At 37.9% G+C, this 23,859-nt stretch overlaps 1 protein-coding gene across 1 annotated transcript in view; it reads right to left on the bottom strand.

The window, feature by feature from the left end:
• The window catches only part of SLC49A4 (solute carrier family 49 member 4), a 71,094-nt gene that overhangs the window by 37,073 nt on the left and 10,162 nt on the right, over positions 1 to 23,859 (bottom strand). Inside the window, exons 3-4 of the mRNA XM_036107394.2 lie at positions 9,756 to 10,021; positions 3,067 to 3,196 (exon numbers count right to left, since the gene is read on the bottom strand). Coding sequence (XP_035963287.1) covers positions 3,067 to 3,196; positions 9,756 to 10,021 — 396 coding nt within the window. The remainder of the gene's footprint in view (positions 1 to 3,066; positions 3,197 to 9,755; positions 10,022 to 23,859) is intronic.

Below are 23,859 nucleotides of genomic sequence, written 5' to 3'. Positions count from 1 at the left end.
TTCTGTATTATTTCCTATAACTGCATGTGAATCTACAATTATTTCACAAATAAGTTTAATTTAAAAAATGTAATAAAAATTACATACCATTAACAATAGCTAGGAAAGCCCAAGATCTCTATGGGAGGAAAGAAAAAGCAATCTTTAATCTAATTAAGGGCATAGAAAATGATCTAAATAGATGGCGAGACAGTCTATATAGTCAATTCGCCCCAAATTAATCAATAATTTCAATATAATCACTATTAAAGTTCAAGTTGAATTTTTAGAAACTTAAGAAATATGCTCTAAAGCTTATATGGAAGAATAAAAGTCCCTGGAAAGCTAACTTATCTTTAAACAAATATGAAAAAGGAGGCCCTTATCCTATCACATATCAAGACAAACTGCATGGCTGTAATAAAAAATGGTATGCAAATGGCTCAAGAACAAGCACAACGGAGGAGAACAGAGGGCTAACAAACTGCTAACCAGTAAATAGTGCTAGTTTCTTTTACGGAAAAAATCCCACAAAACTCCTGCATCATTAGTTAATATCACATACCTAAGGTAGATTCTAGGTGGGTTGAATACCTCAGTGTAAAAGATAAAACCAGAAAGTTAATAATTAAGGAATCCACAGACAAAATTTGTAGGCAGATGACAGAATGGGATAGATATTCGAAATTTTTTATTTATTATTATTATTATTTTTAAAGATTTATTTTTAAAACTTTTTTTATTTTTAAGATTTTTATTTATTTGAGAGAGAGAGAGAACAAGTGGGGGAGTGGCAGAGAGAGAGGGAGAAGCAGACTCTCCACTGAGCAGGGAGCCTGATGCTGGGCTCAATCCCAGGAGCCAAGGCAGCTGCTTAACCCACTGAACCACCCACCCAGGAACCCCTAAAGATTTATTTTAGAGAGATAATAAATAAATAATGGTGGTAAAAACTTTGGAGCATAACCAGTGATTTTTCTGTTTCCCCAGAAAATGGAATTAGAATCCAGAGAAGCAGTTATTCTGATTAATCCACTTCCCTAGTCAATATTTTATGTTGTCTGATTAACATAAATATAAAGTAAATATAAAGTAAATATAAAGTAATGAGTTCAGGCATCCTTTGAAGGACCAGAGAAAATTACATTGATAGGCTAGAGGGATGGGGCATGGCAGGTCCAAAGAACTCCCCTAGAGAGCACCCCGCAGAGGCAATGCTGCAGACTTAACAAATAATGGAAGAAATGAAGTAATGTTAGGTACTGTTCCTTGTCAGAACAATTTTTTACACAGCTCCTTAGCTTAAAATCCTTCGGAGGACTCCTCATTTTCCACAGACTAGTCCAAATTATTAGTCTGGCATAATATGACCTAACCTACCTCTCCTGATTGCTATTGAAACTCTGGTGCTGCATAGGGAAAAACTTAAACAGCATTAAAAAAAACGTATCATTTTAAACCATCATCTTACACATATGCGCCACTGGTCACCATTCAATTTGACAAATATTTTTATTTGCCTATTATGTGGAAGGCAATATTCTATGTGCTACAGAGATGTGATTTTTAAAAACTTTTTGTTGTACTCCAAAGTAAGAAGTATATTTTTACTTTGTGATCTCCCCACACGTCCATACATATATTCTGAAATAAAAGTCTCACAAAAAAATATGTACCCTTACTACATGCGATAAATAATATTTCCATTCTAGCTTATTTCATTCTTTTTTTCTTAAAGGTGGTCTACCTACTAAATTAGTTGGCTGTGAACCAAAGCTTGAAAAAAAATGTTACACAGCTATGCTAACTTGCTAGCCACCAGCCAGATACGGCTTTTGAATATTTGAAATGTGGCTAGTCCAACTGAGGAAATGAATTTTTCATTTTATTTCATTGTAATTAATTTAAAGAAAATTCTAAACAGAAGCAGTGAAAAGTACTTTCCCATTAACCACAACTTTATTTTTTTGGCAGGACTATATTTCCCTTTAACTGCGGCATTGGGTAAGATATTATTGTAATGTGCTGGGTGTAGCATGTGTTGCTTCTGTCACTGATCTTGGTGTCAGTGAACTGACTCAGTTCTCATTGTTTTTTTCACACAGATATAACTTTGTAATTTGCTTATTTGAATATTTTATGAAGAAAGAGAGTAGAAGAAAATATGTTGGAAATTTCACAATGAATGGCAACTGCAATTTGTTGCAGCAGAGCAAAACGAATGCTGTGTAAAAAAAAAATTTAAGTCAATTAAGTGGATAATATTAAGGGACATGTTCAGCAAATACACAGTAAATTTTATAGGAGGTTTCTTCTCATCAGTCAAAAAGGAATAAAGAAAAATTAGTTACCTAAAATCAGAATTAAATGTCCAATAAACATTAAAAAAATTTTTTTTCACAGATCTGAGTTATCACTTTGGCCAGCTATAAAATGGTTTCGATTTGTGTACAAAAAGAAAACCATTTTTATTTTTTAAAAATTTTTTTAAGATTTTATTTATTTATTTGAGAGAGAGCATGAGCATGAGCAGGGTGGGGGGTAGAGGGAGAGGGACAAGCAGATTCCCCACTGAGCAGGGAGCCCAAAGCAAGGTGGGGCTTGATTCTAGGACTCTGGGATCATAACCTGAGCCAAAGGCAGATGCTTAACTGACTGAGCCACCCAGATGCCCCTGTTTTTGGTGATTTTTAGAAATAGATTTCTGATGGGGCGCCTGAGTGGCTCGTCAGTTAAGCGTCTGACTCTTGGTTTCGGCTCAGGTCATCATCTCATGGGTCTGGAGATCTAGCCCCACAGTGGGCTCCACACTCTGGGCAGAGTCTGCTTGGGATTCTCTCTCTCCCTCTCCCTCTCCCTCCACCCTTCTGCACTGCGCGCGCGTGCATGTGCTCTCTCTCTAACAAGTAAATCTTAAAAACAGATTTCTGATAGGAAACTGCTCTAAAATATTTAATTACTTTATCAATTATTTGCAACCTGATTAATGGGTTGCTGAAAAATTACCATCCTAAATTACCTTAAATAAATGTGAAATTATCTTGAAGGTGCTAGTCAAAACCACTCAGTGATTCAAAGTGTATTTACCTTAATAATCTACAAAAGCTCCGCCGATAACTCAGCCGCTGGCTAGCTGCAGCAACACTGGGAGGAAGTGGAGGCCGGGGTGGGAAATAAACTAATGTTGCAGAAAATAGTAAGCAGACAACTCCAAATTCTGAGGGCAGGGGAGAAAAAAAAAAGAATAAAATGTTAATCAGACAACATAAGAAGTTCAACGTTTCAAGTATTTATTTATCTAACAAATCATTAACTAAGCTCTAGGCATAAAAAGATAAGCAAAATATAATACCTAGCAAAATTAGTTCAGTCTTGTGAAAAAAAAAATAGGTATGTAAAGATATAAATTTCAGCAGGTCATAGGTAAGAGGTCATACTATGGTACACTACATAGATGAAAAGACTGAGGCAGAAACAAATGTTACTCTATGGAGAACATTAAAAACCAACAGTATTGTAGTATAAGATTTTGAAATAGATCTGACTGTATAATAAGTATGGTACTCAGAAGAAAGTATATGATACTAACAGGATAGGAGAAGGTTTATTTGATCAAAGATTGGATATTCCAAAGCACAGTGTAGGACAGACTCAATTTATAGGCTGTATGGGGAATTTGAACAAAACAGGAAAGCATCCAAAAATGAGAAACCAAGAAACAGAAAGCAAAATTTAATGAATAAAAAGATTAGCTACTGTAAAATACTAAACAATTAGAAGTAAAATGAACATCCAAACAATCTTAATTTGGTACCATTAATAAGAAAAAGATCCTAGGAGTCCTGATCATTCCCTCCAGAGTTCTGGCACTTGTAAGTCCCAACTTTTGTTGTGTCCAATTTAGTAGAAAAGCATGACTCCCAAAAGAAAAGTTAGGAAACTTGGAGTAGAGACCTGCCTATGCCATTAATTAACTTTTAATTTGAATGAATCCTTTATTCTTTGTTGTCAATAAAGGGACTGGACTAAGTGATTTCTAGAGTCCACTCAGTTGGATAATTTTAATTACAATTCTAGGGCTATATTCTTAGCAAAAGGTACAATATTCCTATAAGACATTTAACCATAGATAATGTCATTGTTCTTTGTCAGTTTGAGGAGCAATAAGAAGTTAACGAACTGTTTTAATTTACAGATCTTCTAATTAACAACAGTGAATGAGCATCTTCCATATACTTATTGGCCATTTGTATTTCTCCTTCTGGGATTGCCTTGTTCATATTCTCTCTATGGGCATTTTTGTAAACAGCTTCAGAGAGATAATTTGCACAACACACAATTCACACATTTAAAGTGCACAATTCAATGATTTTAGTATATTCACAGAATTGTGCAACCATCACCACAATCAATTTTAGGACTTTTTCAGCACCCCCCAAAGAAACTCTGTACCCATTACCCAGCCCCCCACCCCCAAATCTCCCAGCCCCAGGCAACCACTCCCTAATCTTTCAGTCTCCCTGGATTTGAGTATAATGGACATCTCATATAAATGGAATCCTATCTGGTCTTTGTGACCTGCAGCTTTCATTTAGCATAATGTTTTCAAGGTTCAACTATGTTGGATCATGTATCAGTACTTTCATTCTTTTCTATTGCCAAATAATATTCCATTATAAAGCACATTTTTTATCCACTTAAGTTGATAAATATTTGGAGTCTTTCCATTTTTTGGCTATTATGAATGATGCTACTATGGACATTTGTGTATAAATTTTTGCATGGATGTGTTTTTACTTCACTTGGGTATGCACCTAGAGATGCAATTGCTGGGTCATATGATAATATATGTTTAACACTATGAAGGACCAAAGTGGTTGTGCCATTTTATTTTCCTACTAGCAATATATGATGATTCCAAGTTCTCCACTTGTTCACCAACATTTCCCATTTTTAAAAAAAGATTTTTATTTTTTAAAGATTTATTTATTTGAGAGAGACAGTGTGTGTGAGAGCACGATTAGGGGTAGGGGAAGAGGGAGATGGAAAGGGAGAGAGAATCTCCAGCAGACTCTGCTCCTGTGCGGAACCCAATGTGGGGCTCAACCTTACAACCCTGGGATCGTGACCTGAGCTGAAACCAAGAGTTAGATGCTTAACTGACTGAGCCACCCAGGTGCCCCCTGAAAGATTTTATTTTCTTAAGGAATCTCTACACCCAATGTGGGACTTGAACTCACAACCCTGAGTCCAAGAGTCACATGCTCTACCAACTGAGCCAGCCCGGCACCTCATTCCATTTTATTGATTATAGCCATCCTACTGGATGTGAAGTGTATCTCCTTATGGTTTTAATTTGTATTTCCATAATGACTAATGATGACAAGCACCTTTCACGGGCTTGTTGGCCATATGTATATCTTCTATGGAGAAATTCGAGTCCTTTGCCCATTTTCTAATTTGGTTGTCTTTTTGTTGCTGAGTTGTAAGAGTTCTTTATATATTCTGGATATAAGTCCTTTATCAGATATATGATTTGCAACTATTTTCTCCCATCCTCAAAGTGGTTGTCTTTTCACTTTGTTGATGGGTGTCCTTTGAAACACAACTTTTTAATTTTGATGAAATCCAATTTATCTATTTTTTCTTTTGTCACTTGTGCTTTTATGATTTCACACCTAATCCAAGGTCACAAAGATTTACTCCTATGTTTTCTTCTATGAGTTTTTAGCTATTACGTTAGGTTTATAATCCATTTTGAGTTAATTTTTATGTATGATGTAAGGAAGGGGTTCAAATGTATTCTTTTGCATATGGACATCTAGTTATTCCAGCAACATTTGTTGAAAATACTATTCTTTCCCTATTGAATTGTCTTGGTACCTTTTTTTTAAAGTTTTATTTAAGTAATCTCTACACCCCACATGGGGCTCGAACTCATGACCCCAAGATCAAGAGTTGCATGCTCTTCTAACTGAGCCAGCCAGGTGCCCCAAACTGTCTTGGTACTCTTATGAAAAGTCAATTGACTGTAAATGTAATGGTTCATTTTTTGGAATCTCACTTCTGTTCCACTGATTTATGTCAATTCTTATGCCAATACCCTGCTGTCTTAATTAGTGAAGCTGAGTTTGTAGTAAGTTTTAAAATTGGGAAGTGTGAGTTCTCCAGCTTTGTTCTTTTTCAAGACTGTTTTGGCTATTCTGAGTCCCTTGCATTTCCACATAAATTTTGGGATCAGCTTGTCAATATCTTTTTATTTATTTATTTAATTTTATTTGGGGGGAATCAGCTTTTCAATTTCTGCAACAAAGGTAGACGGATTGTACTGAATATGTCGATCAATTTGGGGAGTATTACCATATTCACAATATTAAACTTTCCAACTCACAAATATGGGATGTCTCCATTTCTTTAGGTCTTCTTTAATTTCTTTCAACAGTGTTTTATAATTTTCAGAATGCAAGTTTTATATTTATTTTGTTAAATTTATTCCTAAATATTTTATTCTTTTTGAGGCTATTGTAAATTGAATTATCTTCCTAATTTCATGTTTGGATTGTTCATTGTTAATGTATAGAAATACAACACATTTTCTTGCACCTAAAATCTGTGTTTTTAGGATGAACTTGTTAGATCTGGTAGTTCTGTAGTGGATTTCAGAGGATTTTCTATCAGGATCAAGCTGTTTTCAATAGAAATAGTTCTATTTTTTCTTTTGCAGTCTACAGGCCTTTTCTTTCTTTTTCTTATTTAGTGATCCTGATTAGAACCTCTGGCACAATATTAACTAGACAGGGCAGGAGCAGACATCCTCGTCTTATGCCTGATCTCAGCGGGAATGCCTTTAGTCTTTGACCATTAAATATGATCTTTTCTGTGAGTTTTTCACAGATGCCTTTTGTTAGGCCGAGGGAGCTCCTATGGACTAATTTGTTGAGTGTTTTTATCTTGATAGGGTGTTGGATTTGTCAAATGCCCCTCCCCCTATTAAGATGATCACATGTTTTTTCTCCTTTATTCTATTGATATATACGTTAGCTGAGTCTTAGATGTTAAACCAACCTTGCATCCTAGGAATAAATCTCATTTGGCCATAGTATATAATCCTTTTTTATATGTTGTTAGAATTGGTTTGCCAGCATTTTGCTCGGGATTTTTGGGTCTGTAGTTTACTTTTCTTATGATGCCTTTTAAATAATTTAAGAGTCATTAATCTTTTAATGTGGCAATTCTAGCAAAATATTTTTAATGGAATGAAGGGTCATGGGACAATATTTCAGGAAAGCAGACTGACAAATATGAAAGCACTGAAGCAATAAGTGGGAGGCTTCGGCTTCACTGGAACCATGAACCAGAAGGATGTAGAGCATTAATACGCGCCCAAAAGTGCTTAAAATCCAGTCATTTAAAAGACACAATTATCATGTAAGTTTTCCGTAAGAAGAATGATATGACCAAAATAAAGTTTAAAATTTATGTGACACTGTTTTCAGTTTTATTTATTTACTTTTAAACTTCTTTTTTTTTTTAAACAAAGAAAAACTTATTTTATTTTTCAAGATTTTATTTTTAAGTAATCTCTACATCCAACATGGGGCTTGAACTCACAACACCGAGATCAAGAGTCGCATGCTCCACCAACTGAGTCAACCAGGTGCCCCTCAATTTTTTTTCTTTAAAAGGAGTTGTATAAGGGTGGTGGGGGGGTTTAAATGCTTTATTTATGCCACAGCCTCTGCTTTTGCTTTATTCCCTCTAAAACACATTCTGAAATGTAAATCTCATTGTATAATTCTCTCGTGTAAAATGCTTCAGAGTGTTGCCTTTGCCTACAATGTAGTGAATTTCAAGCCCATTAGCCCTGCTTAGAAGGCTTGTATGGCCTGGCTTAGCTCTCTAGCTAAATTTATCTATCACTACTCTCACCAAGTTTAAGCCACTCTGGGCTCTGCGTTGCTTGAATATACCAAGCTCTCATCCCTTACAAAGCTTCTCCTCCATGGCTCCCTCTCTTTCTAGTATGTTCTTCCTCCTGCCCACTGTATTTGGCTAACTTCCTCTCATCCCTCAGGCTCCACCTTAGATGCTGCATCTCCAGGAAGCTCTACTTGACCTCCAAAATCTAGGTTAGATGCTCCTCCTGAGGTCTCAGAGCAACTGTCAGCCTTTGGTTATAGCACTTACCACCCTGTTTTACAACCGTTTACCTGTCTGTTCCTTTGGGACACTGTATGTTCTATGAAAGCAGGAACCATGTCTACCTCAGTGCCTAGCACAAGGACAGATACATAGGAGGTCCAAATAGATGTGTTCAATTAATAAGTGAATAAATACAAAGTTCATCATAATATGGTCCCGTATCTCTCCAGCCTCATTTTCTGCCACTTGTTACCTACACCCAAACACACATACTTAACACTACTTCAGCCATATGAAATTATGTGCAGTTCTTTGGACATATGGAGCTCTCTCATACCGTATCTGCACTTGCAGTGGCTATTCCTTCTATACGGAATGCCCTACCTCACTTGAACACTTGGTGAACTCCTATGAAATTCTTAACTTCAATTATCATATTCTTGGTGAAGTCTTCCCCAACTCCTCAACGTCTCTCCAAACTCAGGCAACTTAGGTCTCTCAAGCTCTGTATATCTATTTGTATAGCAACGCAATTCTCAGTGATCTTACCAACTTAAAAATAAAATCTTGAAAAAATAAAATAAGTTTTTCTTTGTTTAAAAAAAAATGAAGTTTAAAAGTAAATAAATAAAACTGAAAACAGTGTCACATAAATTTTAAACTTTATTTTGGTCATATCATTCTTCTTACGGAAAACTTACACGATAATTGTGTCTTTTAAATGACTGGATTTTAAGCACTTTTGGGCGCGTATTAATGCTCTACATCCTTCTGGTTCATGGTTCCAGTGAAGCCGAAGCCTCCCACTTATTGCTTCAGTGCTTTCATATTTGTCAGTCTGCTTTCCTGAAATATTGTCCCATGATCCTTCATTCCATTAAAAATATTTTGCTAGAATTGCCACATTAAAAGATTAATGACTCTTAAATTATTTAAAAGGCATCATAAGAAAAGTAAACTACAGTGCTTAGCACAGTGCTTAGTACATATAAAAACTTATAAAGAGTTTTCTGAACGCAGAAGGAAATAACAAACAGGCATACAGGGCGGAGGAGTCTGTAGGAGACTGTAATGTAAGTGTGGAGTAGGGCTTAACCCTAGAAATAAAGAGAAAGGACCAAGAAAATGTTTTGGAAAGGTCAATATCCCTTATTAATAGACTAAACATAGAGAGGATACGATATGAAGAGAAGAATAAACTGTGGGTGACCTGGGTTTACCAGGTCAGAGAGGAGTGGGGAAACTGCAAGGGAGAAAATGGGCTTAACAGCTACCAATAGATGGTTAACAAATATTTATTGTGGATCATGATGTTTAGTTTTCTATTCTGATAAGGTATCTAGAAAAGACACTAGACAATGTGTTCTACAGTGCCTAGTTGTAAATGTATGGGAAGAATAAAATTAAGAAATAAACTTCTTTGCAGCAATAATACATTTTAAACTTAATAACTTCCTAGAAAGGATAAGTTTTACATAGGCATCTCCATATTCCATGACAAGAAAAGCACACATGTGCATATGTATATTTTGGTCCTCTTAAGTGTTTCATAAGAAGTGATCTGGTATACAGGGTGGAGTAGAGGAGTGGGATAAAGACAAAGTAGAGCAGGAAGAAAATAAACTGCAAAATACCTGCATATAATACAGTCTCTATGAGATCTTTAATGTGGGTCCTGCTCGTCTCTGAAGCAAAAAGAGGCGATGTCCCATTGGGGGCTGGAACGACCAGTGGCCCAACTAAAAATGCGCATGCTCCACCAAGGTAACTGAGCATTGACGCAATGGCTGTGGCGGTGGCCCGTTCATCTGCAGAAAACCACGTCGTAGAGAGGAACGGGGCTGCGTTCATTACCGTTGGACCTGCCAATCCATTTAACAACTGTCCTCCATGGATTAGTCTGGAATTAAAAAAATTAGAAGGCTGTGAGGCTGCTGAAGCAGACATTTCTATATAAGAAGAAGTTAGCCAAACTGCAGTTTAACTCTGGCATTAAGGATACATGTCTGTAAAAAACAGGACACGTCTGCAAGGTAAAGCATGCGACTCCCCATGAGGGAGACCAAACGCAGTAATAGTTACCCTTATTCATTTCGCAAATATTTACTGAAGCCTTTGATTTATGCCACATGCCACACTAAATACTCCAAATAACCTTGTTTCATTCATTACAACAGCCCTATGTGGTAGCTACTATTATCTTTATTTGTTGAGATGTTAAAGCCTCTGTTTAGAAAGATTAAGGTACTTGCCCAAGTGCTAATGGGCAAAGCAGAGATTTGGACCCAGGTTGACTCCAAAATTCCTATTCTTTCTACTAGATTGCCACTCATAAACAGACCTAGTAAGTGCCACCAGCCATTCAAACAAATAATATGGTTGAGCTCAACATGTCTTAAAATAATGTGGTATTTTAAAAAGCACAATGGAATAGTATTCAGCCATAAAAAGAAGGAAATCTTGCCGTTTGCAATGATATGGATGGAGCTAGAGAGTATTATGCTAAGTGAAGTAAGTCAGAGAAAGACAATACCATATGATTTCACTCCTATGTGGAATTTAAGAAACAAATGAGCAAAGGGCAAAAATAAAAAGGAGACAAACCAAGAAACAGACTCTTAGCTATAGAGAACAAACTGATGGTTACCAGAGGGGAGGTGGGTAGGGGGTGGGGAAATATGTGATGGGGATTAAGGAGTGCACTGGTCATGATTAAAGAAATAATAATAAAATGATATAAAACATTTCATGCCTACTCTGTGTCAGGTGACAGGAATTAAAAAAAGAATAAAAAAAACGAAAACCATCATTAGAGTATCTTCTAATAGAAAAGGAAGTGGTTGAGGAATTGGAGGACTTGGGTTCTGGTCCAGCTCTGCAACTAACTAGTTGAATGGTTCTGGGCAATGTATCTTTGTGGGATTCCATTTCTTCTCCTGCAAAATGAGATTCCTCTAAATCCAATATCTATCTATTGAGTATCTGTTAGATTAAACTACCGTAATTACAGGAGCACTGTGTTCCTTCCAGTCCCAGTACTCTGGGGCTTTAATTGCAAGGGTTAGTAAAGAGTAGTTTCTTGCTTCTATTCCATTTGTTCTCTTGCTCATCTCTTCTCAGTATTCTATTTAGTGCTCTATCCTGTTCCTTGCCAACCAAACCCTTTTCTCCCATTGCTCCCTCCACCCCCAACATACATATTCTCATTCAAGAGTAGCCTTGAATGAAAAGAGAGGCCGGAAGTCCAAAAAGCATACCCACGAAAGGGAGGCAAGTCAACCTCTCCTGCCTTGGAGGTAGAGGAAAGGGAAGGAACAGTATGTGTGACATATATGTGATACTACTTTTTCTCCCATTTCGCTATTCAATCACCACGATATCAAGTCTCCCCCCCCTTTTTTAAATAATTGCCACTTAAGAGACTTAGAAAAAGTTTTTTAAACAGGCATATGGGAAAGAGGTAGGGCCCTACCTTAGAGGCGTAAGTGTGTGGGAAGTGAAATATGTGAATTAGGTCTGCTCAAATCTTTGTAAATGTTGGAAAACTTATTGTGAAGGCAAAAAGAGCTCCCAGAATCATTACTACTACTAAATTAAGACTGAAGACATTTCAAAATCTTCTTGTGAAAGGGGAACTATTTTCTAGATGACAAAAACAATTCAAACTGTTTATGAAACCAAATTCCTACTCCAAACACCAGTGGATTCCAAGCTATAACAGAGCAATTTCATCACAGAAATACTCTTCCAACAATTATCATTGAGTGGTTTTACTCATGATTCAGGATGGCACAACAGACAGTGCATGATGGCGCACAGAGTAACTGCTTTGATATTTAATACCTTTAATGAGGTGTTCCTGAAAGACTCATCTCATCTAGGAGGAGAAGGGCTGGAATGAGTAAATTTTATTATGCCTAAAAATGTTAAGAGTAGAAAGCAAACACAGAATAAACAAACTATCAACAAAACAAAACATGATAAAACATTATGAATCCTGAGAGAATTAAGGCACAAAACTCAAATCATTGCCGTGGCTTAACTATGTGTTACCTCTCAGTGGAATCATGAATAGATTTTTTTTTAAAGATTTTATTTATTTATTCGTCAGAGAGAGAGAGTGCGCACAAGCAGGGGGAGAGGCAGGCAGAGGGAGAAGCAGGCTCCCCACTGAGCAAGGAGCCCCATGTGGGACTCAATCCCAGCACCCCGGGATCATGACCTGAGCTGAAGGCAGATGATCAACCGACTGAGCCACCCAGGCATCCCGAATAGACTATTTTTTTAAGCAGCAAACATGAGTCACAGAATGTGTGAGCTTGTGAAAAAAATAGTATCCAAAGCAGGTATATCAGCACTAGGGACATTTCAGATAGGTTCTAAGTCCACAAGGTCACTGAATTTGGGGGGCCAACCTAAAACATGAATTACCATAGTGAAAAATCAGTTTGTGAATTAAAACATGCTGATTTGGGGCGCCTGGGTGACTCAGTCATTAAGTGTCTGCCTTCGGCTCAGGTCACGGTCCCAGGGTCCTGGGATCCAGCCCCACATTGGGCTCCCTGTTCGGTGGGAAGCCTGCTTCTCCCTCCCCCACTCCCCCTGCTTGTGTTCCCTCTCTCGCTATGTCTCTATCAAATAAATAAAATCTTTAAAAAAATAAAATAAAACATGCTGATTTGGTATTTAAAATTATTCTAATGATTATGTGCATTTTGCATTAAAAGTCATCATGCACAAACACATTCCTCACAAATGAACTCAGTAGGGGAACTGGACCCACAGGATCTTGGGGTTCCCCCCTGAATTCATGGGAAACCTGGCAGGGAAACCCAGTCCCTGCTCTTACCAGCATCTTTACGTTTTCCAGAACATGGTCTTACTCTTTCTCACAACTTGTATTCTAGAGTCCCTCAGGGTGTGGCAGTTACTAATATAACTTGTTATAAGAACTACTGTCCTGCAAAATCAAGATTTTCATGTTTGCCTGACCCTGTTTTCTGTTACTTACCATTAACTAATCCTATTTTATGAAATCAATTTGTAAAAATATATTTAAAAATAAAATTCAGTTTTATATCTAAAATCTAGTTTTCCCATTTAATGATAATACAAAATTAGAGATATGTTTTTTCTGGGGGGAAAAAGGGCAATCATAAGACTAAAATCATACAAATATTACAATAAACTCTTTACAATGACAATAAAGGAGAGGAAATAATTATAAATTATTCAATACAAGCTGTGTTGTTTAACTTATTGGACAAACATGTACTAAGTACATGTATTGGGTAGGCATTGTGATAGGCATAAGTATATGGGAATATAAAATTAAAAAGCTAAGTCCTTGCCCTTAGAGTCCTTAGGGGTAGTTGAAGCATCACCTATCAGCATGTACCAGGAATATAAAGAAAAATAAGGCAATAATTAGTCCCACCCTAATGCCTGTGGGGCCGGTGATAAGAGTACTAATGGAAGACCTTGCATATCCTCCTTCTCTTCTGACCTCTGGCTCTGGTCTACAAAATCATCACATGTATGCACAGGGACCTGAAGGTCTGACTCCAAGCTTTCCTGCCTTCCAAACATCTGCCCCTTGGCAACCCCTTGAGCCTGGGGAGTACACACCAGGGATGCGGTCCACTCTTGTAAGAACAAACCTGAGAAAAAGGCCTGTTGCAGGGATATCTGGGGTCCTGTGTAGCTAGAACATGATGAGCAGGGTGGGCACATCTCCTTGGCCCTAGAGACTCCTCAGCACATACGGAACAGTAAAGCTGAAGGAAAGACAGAGTGGGATACCCTCAGCACTGAGTCCAGGACAAGGACCCCTTGGCAGTACAGGCAACAGCAACAGTGGGGATATGGAACAGGGGATGGTTTGGAAGACTGTTCTTAGGCATGCAACAGATGTGGATAGGGGGGAGGAGCAGAGGCAGAGGGAGAAGCAGACTCCCCACTGAGCAGGGAGCCCGACATGGGGCTCGATCCCAGGACCCTGGGATCATGACCCGAGCCGAAGGCAGCCGCTTAACCGACTGAGCCACCCAGGTGCCCCCATTTATAAATTTTAAAAAGTCTAAATTCAGTGATACAAAAACCAAGGTGATTAATAAATATTCTGGAAATAAAGCTTTAAAAAAAAAAACAAGCAATCAAGCAAACATTGAGGGTGGTCCAAGCATGGCCAGTGCTTTATTACCATGTCGAGTGCAGTGGACCCCGGAAGGGTGGGCAGCAGTTAGGAATGAAGGCAGCCCCTGGGCAGTAAGCCCTGCAGCAGAAAGTGGACTCGCCAACTCAAGGGCTTTAACTCCTGCTTCACACCTGATGATGGCCAGTACACATTCACAGTTAGGGGACTTCAAATCTCGAACTTTGCAGGCCAAGCTGTGACAGATCTGCCAGGGGGCCGGTGTGCTGCCCTTCTTCTTCATCCCAGTCTCCTCTCATGGTGTCCTTGATTTACTCCCTCTCCCCTTCTCCCTCCGGTCTTTTCCCTGTTTCCTTTTTTCCTCCTACCTAGCTGCTGCCTACATCTGTGTTTGTCCCATCCTCACAGGCCAGGTGGGAAAATGGGCGAGAGGGTAATTTCCTGAGCAGGCTGAGAGGATATGAAAGACCTGGAGTTTCTCCTGAAGCAGCAGCAGCACAACTAGATGGTAGAGCAGGAAGAGCAGGTGCGGCTCACTAGTGTCAGTACTTCTGGGGGTTTGCAGCCTTCCCGAGGCCTGGCAGGAGGAGGGGAGAGGAGGAAGGGACTGCACACGACGGACCTACGGAAACTTCACAAAGTCCTGCCCTTGCCCTGTGCCCCTTCACCTTCAGCCCTCAGTTAGTAGCCCCCCTTGCCCCCACGGCTGAGGCCTCAGTGGCACGTGGTATGGCATTTGAGCACAGCTGCATTCCATTTCATATCATTCAATATACTATAGCTTTTCAAACAAATGCCAATAGCTAAAGTTCAAACTGAAGACCTACAGTTCATGGTTTTCTAATGTACTTGACATTTTAGTTTGTATTTAATGATATTCTGGTATCCTAACCTTTTGCTTTCTGATATCCTGCAACAAATACCTCTGATTCCTCAACTATTTTCTACTTGGAATATATGTTTTAGAATTAGAATTTTTATAGCTGGAAGAGACTTCAAACCTCACCTAGATAACCCACCCCTGCATTTTATAGATATAAAAATTGAGTTCCAGAGAGGCTAATATGACATTTAAAATCACAATTATAATTTTATAACGTACTTTTCTCCAAAAAATATGGGGGGTGGGGGGAGCTCCAAAGTCATATAACTAGCTAATGGCTAAGCCAGGACTGGAAATCAAAATCAAAGCTGATTTAATTGGTCTACAAATCTCTCTACTCTTCCAACATGGTCTCATTCTGAAGGTTCTCTGTTAATAGTATAAATAAAAATCATTGACTGTTAAGATAACTCAAGACTCTCAGATCCAAAGGCATGCAAGTATCTGGCATATTTTGATTCTGTGCACAGACCTATTTTAGAAACCTTTAGTTTATTATGACTAGCATTGGTGATAACATTAGAAAATTGGTTTAGAAACTTAGCAGATACTTCCTCACTGTAAGTCCAGCATTCTTAACTTAAATTCTATGTATTTTTAATATGAAGTAATTTAGAATCCACAAAAATACTCACTCACCTCTAAGATTCAATATGCCAATGGTTCACAAACTTTCTCACAATTCCTAATTATCCTGCAGCAGAATAAACTGGTATGTTACACCATTTCCTGGATATTTAAAATGGCAGAGTGCTAGAAATAGTTTTCCTTTATTTAGTCCAAGAAAATATAGGGCAAAAAAGGGATGTTATGAACTAATTAGAGGAAAAAGGAAGTTAGGAAGGAAGAAACCAATGATAGTAGAAAGGAAGAAGCTTTTTAGGGACTGTTGCTATAGTCTGTTTTCTTTTAGAAACTCGGTTTCTTCTGTATCCTTTAATAATTGGGGCTAATTATGATTCGACTAGAAATATCTGTTGAATATCTACTATGGCCAAGGAAGATGATATCACTAAAGATGACTATTATAGTCTTGGCCCTAAATAAACTTATAATAACATCAAGTACCAGTTACAGAGAGCACATAAAAAAACACAGTGAAGAGTACTAGATTAGGTATCAGAAAACTCAGTTTCTAGTCTGAGCTAAATTTATTAACTGTGTAATCTTTGGTGAATCGCTTATTCTCTTGCTGTTTCAATTTCTCCGAAGGTACTTTATCTCACAGGGTTTTTATTAAGGCCAAACACAATCATCTCTTGGCAAGGAAGAGGGGAAAAATAGATGTCTACCTCCCCCCATTTTGTCTCATAACTTTTTTCTTTCTTGTAACTTTTATTTTGTCCTCTTAGTTAAAAGTATATATACTCATAGTAGAAAAATGCATACAGAAAATATCCATAAATTCAATAACTCAATTAAGCAGCCCAGACAACCCCTACTAATGTATTTTTTTCTTTCAGTTTTTTTCCCAATGCATCTCTCAGTACCTAAACATGGGTAACTAGATACCATATTGTATTACAGTCTTATCCACTAAATTATTTTAACTTCATAGCCTATCACAAGCATTTTCTCATTAAAGATTCTTTATAATCATAATTGTTATGGCTCTGTGAAAGTCTACTATACAGATACACAAAAACTCATTTAACCATTTTCCTAATGTTTGCTGCTTATTTGCTAATATTAATAATGCTGTGATAGTCCTTGTATGTAAATATTTGCTACTTTCCAGATTACTTCTTTAGGGTCAAAGGATATGAACATTTTAGGCCTTATGAAACCTACTCCCACATTGTTTTCAGAAGGATTTGTAGTAATTTCTATTCCCATCAGTAGTGACTGACAGTGCCTGTCTCACCAGCACTGTCATTATTTAAAAAATACACACACACGTGCACTCAAATACCTTGGTGTTTAGTTTTCTGTTGCTCTTATAAAAAATTATCACAAAAACAAAGGCTTTAAAACAACAAAAATGTATTATCTTACAGTTCCGTAAATCAGAAGCGCCCGGGTCTCATGGAGCCACAAAGCGTCAGCATGGCTGTGCTCCTTTCTAGAGGCTCTAGAAGAATCCATGTCCTTGCCTTTTTCTGGTTTCTAGTGGCCACCTGCAAGCCTGGTTCATGGCTCCCTTCCTGTCTTCAAAGCTGGCAAGAGAGATTTGAGTCCCAGCATGCTGCATCTCTCTGACTTCCTCTTCTGTTTCTCTTTTAAGGACTTTTGTGATTACACTGGGACCATCTGGATAAGCCAGGATAATCTCCCTAAGGTCAGCTGATTAGCAAGCTTAATTCCACCTGCAACCAAAGCTTTCCCTCACCATGTAATGTAACATATTCACAGGTTCCAGAGATTAGGACATGGCTATCCTTTGGGGATGGGAGCATTCTTCTGCCTACCACACTTGAGAAGGCCAAAAGGCATCTCCTTGTTTTAATTTGCATTTCTCTTTTGATTACTGGTCTTTTCTCCTATTGGTGTACCGCAATTTTTCTCTTTTTTCTCTTTATATATTTATCTACCTGAGTTTTTTTTTTTTAAAGATTTTATTTATGTATTTGACAGAGACGCAGCAAGAGAGGGAACACAAGCAGGAGGAGTGGGAGAGGGAGAAGCAGGTTTCCCGCCAAGCAGGAGCCCGATGCGGGGCTCGATCCCAGGACTCTGGGACATGACCTGAGCTGAAGGCAGACGCTTAACAACTGAGCCACCCAGGCGCCCTATCTACCTGAGTTTTAATTGGGCACATGGCTGCTGAGCTACACATCCAGCCTCTCTTATAGACGGCGTGGCCATGGACTAAGTCTGTACAAGTGGATGTGAGGACAGATGACATATACAACCTCTTAGACATCACTGAGTGATGTAGTCATTGCCCTGAATGTCCTACTTCCCCTTCTTGGGGGCTAGAATGAGAGTAGGATTATGAGCCAGCTTTGACCACTCGGACAAGGGCACCACCCTAGGGGATGTTAGAGCAACAACAGAAAAGAAACGTGGGTCCTTCGAGGGCCTTGTGGAACAGAGCTGCCTACAAGCAACCCACTATCTCCTAGGCTTTCTTCAGAGAAAAATAAACTTCTTTCTCATTGAGCCTGTGTATCTTTGGTATCTTTATTACATAGCTTAGCCTATACCTTACTAATACATGGTCTGTCAATAAATGTGGACTGTTGAATTATGAATTTAAAGGATGAAATCTGGGAGCCAACATTTCTTATTTATGTCTACTATACCCAATTTTCCATTCACTTTCCTAAATTGCTTATATATTTTTATATATTTTTTTTTTTTTAAAGATTTTTTTTTTATCTATTTGACAGGGAGAAAGACAGCCAGAGAGGGAACACAAGCAGGGGGAGTGGGAGAGGGAGAAGCAGGCTTCCCGAGGAGCAGGGAGCCCGATGCGGGGCTCGATCCCAGGACTCTGGGATCATGACCCGAGCCGAAGGCAGACGCTTAACGACTGAGCCACCCAGGTGCCCCTATTTTTATATTATTTTATCTGTCATCTATCATACTTGCAACAAATATTTTTCCCAGTTTGAGTTTTAACTTCGATTTGAGCCTAAACGTTCAAATGTTTTTTTTTGTTTTTGTTTTTTTTTAAAGATTTTATTTATTTGACAGAGAGAGACACAGCGAGAGAGGGAACACAAGCAGGGGGAGTGGGAGAGGGAGAAGCAGGCTTCCCACAGAGCAGGGAGCCCGATGTGGGGCTCGATCCCAGGACTCTGGGATCATGACCCGAGCTGAAGGCAGACGCTTAACGACTGAGCCACCCAGGCACCCCTAAACGTTCAAATGTTTATGTAGTCAAACCTATTGACCTTTCCCTTTGTGATGTCTTTCATTGTTTTTACGCTTGGAAAAAAGCAATCTCTTTAGTGATAAGATTAATTTTCCCTTACACAGTCTCATTTTTAAATACATAGATTATCACTCCATCTGGAATATATTTTGATGCATGTAAAGTACCCAAATAGGTAACTGATTTTCCCAAACATATATTAGATAAACCTAAACTTAATAAAATACGATTTATTTACCAATCCAATCCTACTAATTTACAGGTTTTTAATTACATTAAATTATCAATGTCTACTTCTAGTCTATTTTGTTCCTATAATGATACTGTTGTACATAAAATGTTTTAATTGTTCTTTTTGGTATTAAGAGAAAAAACATCTAGAGCAAATCTTTACTCAGAAGAAAAAAATAGAGATGTGCAATGGACTTTGAATGTACTCTTCATAACTTTCAACTCAGCCTATTCCGAAAATTCTATCAACATGTGTGATTGTGATTATGTACAGTAGGGAAGGAGAGAGGTATGATCACGGAGGGGCCCATGGGGAGTTCTAGAATTCTAAATTGGGTAGAGTACATGACTGCCTGTTTTATGATTATTTCCCTAAAGTGTACATGTTTTTATGTACTTTTATGTGTATTATATTTAATCTAAATAAAGTAAATAAAAACATTCATATAAGCTACTGTATGGGCCCTTGGAAGAAAGGTCTCAGAAATAACTATATCCTAAAGACAACCAAAAGGGGGAAAAAGTATTTTCTACACCTTTCTACTCTCTTTTTTCACCCTGTTAAATACTAATCAAGATGAATTATCTTCCCTTACCAATTTTTCTCTTTCCCATATTACCACCATATCGAAACAGTTGTGAAACTTGACCCCTGGACATTTAAGAGTCAAATTAGGCCAAATAAAATGACTGAATAAAGGCTAAATCTTAATCTGCTTTAAGACATTAAATATATCATGTGATTATACTGCAGGATGGGCAAGCACAATGCAATTTGCTTAATCAGTTCCCATTTAAAGTGAGGATGCTACTACTCAGGGCAATAGTTCTCCAACTTAAATGAGCATAAAATTAACTAAAGGAGCTTGTTAAAATTGTTGATTCTGGGGATTCATTCCAGAGACTACATGTGTTGTACTGCAGTGGGGCCCCTGGGATTCATATTTTTAATAAGTAGGTAGTGTGCAGATCATACTTTTAAAAAACACTGATCTAGGAAAATCTGAATCTTAATGTATTTTACAAAGAAGAGTCTTAGTGTTGAAATCTACCAACTGTTCACTTTTACATTAAAATCTTTATATTTCTATATTGGGGAAATCTGCATATAACCCTTCCTTGGCTTTCTTTTTCTTGTTCTCATTATTGAAACTCTAACACAATCATTTTAGTTTCACTTAACTTGTGTCTTGTCAAGAAGGTAATATATGCACATGGTAAAAATATTCCCAAGAGTAGGAAAGAGTACAAAATAAAAAGTAAATCTCCTTTCCACCCCAGACTTCTAGTTCCCCAGACCTCCTCCTTAGAAACAACTAATGGTAATGGTTTTTTTCAGAAACAGTCCTTGCCATATAATCACACATACATATATCCCTCCTACTTTTTTTCTAAATATAACATGTTACGTAATATGTAAACTGCCTTTTTATAAAACTGGACAATATATCTTGGACATATTTCCATTCAGCACATACAGAACTTTTACTTCCTTTTCACAGCTGCATACTATTTCACAATATATTTTACCATAACCAGTCCTCTGTTGAAGATACCGGCCGCCTTCTTTTTTTTAAGATTTATTTATTTATTTGAGAGAGAGAAAGAAAGAGAGAGAGAAAGAGAGAATGTGAGTAGGGGGAAGGGAGAGAGAATATTCAAGCCGACTCCCCGCTGAGCATGGAGCCTGCCACAGGGCTCTGTCTCACGACCCTGAGATCATGACCTGAGCCAAAATCAAGAGTCGGATGCTTGGGGTGCCTGGGTGGTTCAGTCGGTTAAACATCTGCCTTCGGCTCATGTCATGATCCCAGGGTCCTGGGAACGGGTCCCACGTTGGGCTCCCTGCTCAGCGGGGAGTCTGCTTCTCCCTCTCCCTGCCGCTCCCCCTGCTTGTGTGCCGTCTCGCTCACTCTCTCTCTCTCAAATAAATAAAATCTTAAAAAAAAAAAAAGTCAAATGCTCAACCAACTGAGCCACCCAGGCGTCCCAAAGACACTGGCCTTCTGACAGTAGCCTTTGACTATTACAAGCAAAGCTGCACAAACATGGTTACCCCTGCAAACTGGTAGAACTCCATATGTGGGCTAATTTTCTAGAAGTACAAATACTGGGTTAAAGGACACCGCATTTTGAATCTAATAAATACTGCCAAAATGCCCTCCAAATAGGAATGCCCCAAACTACTCACACATCAGCAGGGCCCATTTTTTTCTACCCCAACCAACATATAATGTTATCACACTTTTTCATCTTTGCCAATAAACAGACATCTACACATCTACACGCTGTTTAAATTTTCATTTCTTTAATTATGACAGAAAGTTGAGCATCTTTCCTTAAGTTTATGTCATATGTATTTTAATTTCTGTAATTACTTGCCCATATCTGTCACTCATTTTCCTACTAAGTTGCTATCTTTTATTGATTTGAAGAAATTCTTTTCAACTATGGAAATTACCCATTTGTTTTATTGCTGCATGTATTTCCCAGCTTTTAACTTGTCTTTTGACTTTGTTTTACAGTACATTTAATCATGCAGATATTCTAAATTTTTTTTTTTTTAAGATTTTATTTATTTATTTGACAGAGAGAGAGATCACAAGTAGGGGGAGCAGCAGAGGGAGAGGGAGAAGCAGGCTCCTTGCTGAGCAGGGAGCCTGATGCAGGGCTCGATCCCACAACCCCGGGATCGTGACCTGAGCTGAAGGCAGACGCTTAACCGACTGAGCCACCCAATATTCTAAATTTTTTATGTAGTCAAATGTATGAAGCCTTTCTTCTATGGCTTCTCGGACTTGCGTTTTAGTAGGAAGGTCTTCCTCATTCTCAGATTATTGAAAAATAGCCTCATTATCTAACACTTTTATGGTCCATTTTTTACATTAAAATATTTGACCCAATTGGAATTTACTTAAGTGGTAAGACAGAGATTTAAGGTTTTTCTTCATGTTTTTGTCCCCAGATAGTTAAGCAATTATCATAAAACCGTGTATTAAACAATCTTTTCCGGTATGGTCATTTTATTTATTTTTTTAATTGATTAAAAAGGTTTTATTTCAGTAATCTCTACACCCAACATGGGGCTCAAACCCACAACCGAGATGAAGAGTTGCACGCTCCACTGACTGTGCCAGCCAGGCGCCCCTGGTATGGTCATTTTAAATGTAATTTTGCCAGCTGCAAGCATTTCACAATAGAATATATTTCTTAAAAAAAAAAAAATCTATGTTTACTAGAACCATCCTATTTAACTAACACACATTAGTAAATGTTATCTATCATTTATATTAATGGAAACTACACTGAATTAGAAGATAACATGGCATGTGTTACAGGAATCCCTGGATACACCTACAGTTAAAAGCACATATAACTTACTGTAAGTTCACCCTCTGGAAATCTTTAAATTGTTTACTGGGCATGCAGTATCGTATTTCATGCTACAAAGTAACATCATCCAGTGCTATACAGCAATGCCATTTATAATTTTTTTGGTATGATTTGCTTCCTGATCACAGAAGAAATGCTTTAAAGTTCATTATTCTGGGGCACCTGGGTGGCTCAGTCGTTAAGCGTCTGCCTTCGGCTCAGGTCATGATCCCAGGGTCCTGGGATCAAGCCCTGCATCAGGCTCCCTGCTCTGCGGGAAGCCTTCTTCTCCCTCTCCCACTCTCCCTGCTTGTGTTCCCTCTCTCGCTGTGTCTCTGTCAAATAAATAAATAAAATCTTTAAAAAAAAAAATTAAAGAAAAAAAATTAAGTTCATTATTCTAAGTTCCTCATTTATCTATGATGTAGAAAAATAGAAGTAGAAAAATAATTTTCCTGGATTTTTACCGGTACTATGCAGGTAAAAGAAATACTGATACCATGCAGTGATAGAACACCATTAGGAAGGTGGTGAGAAGAGTCTTGGTTGATGAAAGAGCTTGTCAGAAGCTGCTTTTATCATGTCTGGAGACTTAAGGAAGCTAAGATACAGGAAGCCAAGGGTGCAGGGACACTATTCCAGAAGGCTGGGTCTGAGGTTCAAAAAGCTCCAAGTAAAACAGGGGCACAAAAACACAGATTGCCAAATACTTGTTTCAACGCTGGCCAAATGGATGTTACAGGTCTTTACCCCTTCCTGCTGAGTATCAGATGGAGATGGAAGCTTAAAAGTGGTGATCTATTAAACTTACTAGTCAAAAACACATATTCTAATTGTAGCATTTTCATTTTAACAACTGCATAAGCATTGTTAATAATACTGCTTAAAAGAAATACTGTATGGACATAAAACAAAGTCTCATTTTAAGGGGATAATATTCCTACATTCTTTATAGATGAACGCACAAGGATTGAAAATTCAATTTATGCCCTCTTTTTATCAAAGATTCAATCTCTCTGAACTCTTTTAGTAATTCTCTTTCATCTCCTCCTATCTTTGTTTACATTTCTTTACGAGCTCTATTTTTTTTCCGTATCACCTTCTTCACCAAGACAGTCAATTCTTTATTACTGTTAGAGCTTTATATCTGGAAAGGATATAAAGGGAAATAAGACGAGAGAGAATAGTATGGATGGCTCAAAACAGAAGAAAAGCTAATAAAAATATTAATGGGCTTTTTAAAAGAATGCATTATTAAAGTTAAGCTTACTGAAATTT

The sequence above is a fragment of the Halichoerus grypus genome, chromosome 1 (genome assembly GCF_964656455.1).
Source record: "Halichoerus grypus chromosome 1, mHalGry1.hap1.1, whole genome shotgun sequence".
Lineage (NCBI taxonomy): Eukaryota > Metazoa > Chordata > Mammalia > Carnivora > Phocidae > Halichoerus > Halichoerus grypus.
Note: the sequence above shows the minus strand (reverse complement) of the source record. Positions and strands in the feature narration are given on the sequence as shown.